The sequence below is a fragment of the Arvicola amphibius genome, chromosome 3, assembly GCF_903992535.2.
Source record: "Arvicola amphibius chromosome 3, mArvAmp1.2, whole genome shotgun sequence".
Lineage (NCBI taxonomy): Eukaryota > Metazoa > Chordata > Mammalia > Rodentia > Cricetidae > Arvicola > Arvicola amphibius.
In genome coordinates, this window is record NC_052049.1 from 57741631 (window position 1) to 57745549 (window position 3919).

Below are 3919 nucleotides of genomic sequence, written 5' to 3' on the forward strand. Positions count from 1 at the left end.
CTTATACTTATTGAGATATACTAGAGATGGAATCCAAGTCTAAACAGAAATTCATTTATATTTCTTTTATACTTTAGACATGTGATTTAAAGGAAATTATGTATAATGCCTTAATGCCTCTTTTGGCTGTTACCTTTAAGAGGGTAGGTGTGGAACTTCCTACTTGTAGAACTATGTTTCAAGTTTCATAGAAATTTAGATTTTGGAGTTTGTGGTTTGATTCCCAAAATAGTCCTAGTAAAGAACAATATATAAAAATATATGAAAACAAACAATGTAGAAATAAGATTGGGGAATCACATAGGTAAGTTGAAATTGTCCATGTTCATTCCTAATACTATTATATACACAGACAGACAGACACACAAACACAGAAAGTCTAGGACAAGAAAAACAGCACAAAGGAAGAAATGATCCTTATTAGGAGTATTTAAACTAGGAAACTGGGAAATACTTGAAGTGAGGAATGCCCCTCTATCCCTGAGAACTGATTGCTACACAGCAGCCAACTCTCATTATGCCCATGCTACTTATTAACCTCAAGGGAGGTTTTGCTGTCAGTCATGTGATAATGGAACTTTCCTTTTGCCTCCACCAGTGAGAAAATGACCAGTTTGAATAAGTTCAACTTGCCAAATGTTAAGAAAAGGGAACATCACGAAAGACAAGTCTGTGACTCTCATCTCCTGTGTGCAAAGGGGATACTTTTCCTCACCTTGACTCACACCCTATAGTCCTCTCCTTATCTTTATGCACGACTAAGGAAGGGGTGAGGAGGAATTCATCACCTTGAACTGTTTCAACCTGGAACCACCAAGAACTCTAATGAAACATTTCATTCATCTTAAGTTCATTCTCTGTGTGTTGGGTTTTACTTTAGATTCAGGTTATTTACATACTCAGAGATTGGTTTTAAAATTGGTATTTCGAGAGAGGACAGCCGCGGGCTCACGCGTCGCTGCGCCATGGTCCACCTTACAACCTTTCTCTGCAAATCGTGCCATGGGGGCCACCTAACCATCTGCCTCGCCTTGGGTGGCTGCACCAACCGGCTCTTTTACCGCATCGTGGCTGCTCACAACAAGTGCCCCAGGGATGGTCGCTTTGTGGAGCAGTTGGGCTCCTACGATCCGCTGCTCAACAGTAATGGAGAAAAACTGGTTGCCCTCAACCTGGACCGGATCCGGCATTGGATTGGCTGTGGGGCTCACCTCTCTAAGCCTATGGAGAAACTTCTGGGTCTTTCTGGCTTTTACTCCCTGCATCCGATGATGATTACAAATGCTGAGAGACTTCGGAGGAAGAGAGCTCAAGAAGTCCTCTTAGCGTCCCAGAAAACAGAATCGGAGCCTGGAGAAACAGAAGCAAGCTGACGTCAGTGCACACAGTTGTGGCTGCAAGGTCAAGGGGCCTTCACAGTTCTTGTGCAGAGCTTTGTGTTGGGTTTGAGGATCAATAAATGGAGGTTTTCAAAAACATAAATAAAATAAATAAAATTGGTATTTCAAGAACATATTGATGGATCGTTGATGTCATATCATGTAAAGAATGTTGACCTTTACTCATTGAGCTCCCTTCTTCCCATCACCTTTTACTGTTGGATTTGTTTGCCTTTCTTGAGGGAATTCGGCATTCAGAAAACTAATGTTTGAAGCTCTTGTGAAGTAGGTGCATTTACTCACAGGCCTTTTATGCAGCAAGGTATTTTACTTAATTGTTCCTCTTGGAGTCTGGACCTGCATTAGTGAGATTTATTACTAGTGAAGTCCCTGTAGTGAAGGTCTGTCCTGCTGTGCACACTTGTTTATTTGGGTGAGGCTTCCCCAGGACTTGCCCAGGCTCCTGTGAGCTGTTTCATGTCCCCTGAAACTCTGCCACTTTCTACCCCCAGCACCTCAACTGTGTTCCTGCCAAGTGGAGTGTTGCTCACCAACTGGAGTGTAATTTTCTCATCAGAGTTGACTTTCATTTAAAGTGTAAAGAAGGAAGGCAGATCTGGGGATGAGCACTAATTAGAACACACTCAGAGGTAGAAGCTCTTCTGATCTCTAAGGCTTCCTGAAAGGGTTGGGCAATGGTTCCCATTAAAGGGTTTCAAGAGAGGATCTGACATTTGAGCCCAGGCTACAGGCAGCTGGGTTTTTTTGTTTGTTTGTTTTGGTTTGGTTTTTAAAATTTTGTTTTGTTGGGTTTTTAGTTTTTTTTTTCCTTTCACTGATTCTATGAGGCCAAGAGGCATGCTCTTAACAGTTGAAGTACCCACTGACATCAAAAAAGATGAAAAACATAGCATGGTATGTGTTAATAATCCTTAGACTGCCCAGGGCAAGCGGGTCTTTACAACCATACTTAATGAGAAAGTTGCTTGGTAAACCTCATCAGAGGAGAAGCGGAATGAAGTAAAAATGCTTCTAAGTGTTCCTTGTGTTCAGCTCACATGGGTTTCTATCAAGCTATTCTAACCGGATCTGTAGTTTTTACTGATTAAGATCTTATTATTGGATGTGTCCAGCACTAAGCAACATTATTGCCATGGTAGTTGAAGGTACCTGCATGGATGCTGAGAGGGCAGCAGCTGGGCAAAGGCCTGAAGCAAAGGGACATATTGCATCTTTTGAACATAACATGCTCATAGTTACTGTGTTGATGGTAATACAAGTGCCTGCATATACAATGTGGTCAAATATGTACTTTTCCACTCAATGCTTATGGTATACCATTTAAAATATTTTCTAAAATGTATAAATTATGCTTATTATAAAATGTATTTTAAATATCTTTTATATTTCGTATGTGTGAATGTATGAATGCACATGTGCATGCAAGTGTGTCTCATATGTAGAAATCAGAGAATCACTTTCTGGAGCTTGTTCTGTGTTTCCACTATGCACATTTCAGGAATCAAAACTCCAGTCAATGGAGTTTGATGGAAGCTGCCTTTACCCCCTGGACCATTTCCCTAGCTGTTCCTTTAGTCCTTTTAAGGTTAGAGTTCAGTGGAATTAAGTATATCTAGTTTATGGCGCACACGCCATCACTATCCATCTCTAGAGAATTTGAGACTTGTTAAAACTAAATGTAGTTGGTGCACTCCTTTAATCCAAGCACTCGGGAGGCAGAGGCAGGCGCATCTCTGAGTTCAAGGCCAGCCTGGTCTACAAGAGCTAGATCCATGACAGGCTCTAGAAACTACAGGGAAACCCTGTCTCAACACCCCCCCCCCCAAAAAAAAACTAAATGTAGTTGCTACAGTTAATAAACTATATGTGAATCTAACACCTAAGTAGATGATGATGTATATATTGCAATACAGCTGTCTTTAAAGATGAAGCCACCAAAAGATGATTCCCTCAAATTTAAAATATGAAAATAAGTTCTTACAACAAGTATTATAACTGATTGTTTATGTGAGTTTATACTTGCCATAGGACAGACCTCTGTGTCTTATTAAACCCTTCGACCTCCAGGAGAAGTCTCTGTGGTGTATAACCTGGTAACCTCTGCCTCACAGACTAATAGATCCAAGATTCTTTTCTGGGGGAGGAGGAATCAATTCTGTTTAAAGTATATTCACCCAGCAAGATTATGTAGACAGAATTCAAGCCCAGGTGGCTAATTGAAGAAATCCAGGATAAATTTCAAATGCCAAAAAATTAAGAGAAATTGGTTCTTTAATATAAAAAAATCGCTGTTTTGGAAAAACCTAACTGTGTGTGTGTGTGTGTGTGTGCGCGCGCGCGCGCGCGCGCGCACATTTTCTCATCACTCACATGGTGGTGACTTTTCTGATGGCTCTGGACATCAAACACTGCTCCTGAAGTTCAGAATACAAGAGAAAAACCTGCCTACAATATCCAGCCAATTTAGAGCTGGATGCTGGCTTTTGGCTTTCCACATAATCTGTAGGTTATAATGTACA

At 40.9% G+C, this 3919-nt stretch overlaps 1 protein-coding gene across 1 annotated transcript; it reads left to right on the forward strand.

Annotated features, from left to right (window-relative positions):
* The first annotated feature begins 965 nt into the window (after positions 1–965).
* Positions 966–1470, forward strand: LOC119808729 (28S ribosomal protein S16, mitochondrial-like). Its single transcript, XM_038321130.1, has one exon. The coding sequence runs from the start codon at positions 966–968 to the stop codon at positions 1371–1373; it is 408 nt and encodes a 135-aa protein (XP_038177058.1). The 3' UTR covers positions 1374–1470.
* The last annotated feature ends 2449 nt before the right edge of the window (positions 1471–3919 follow it).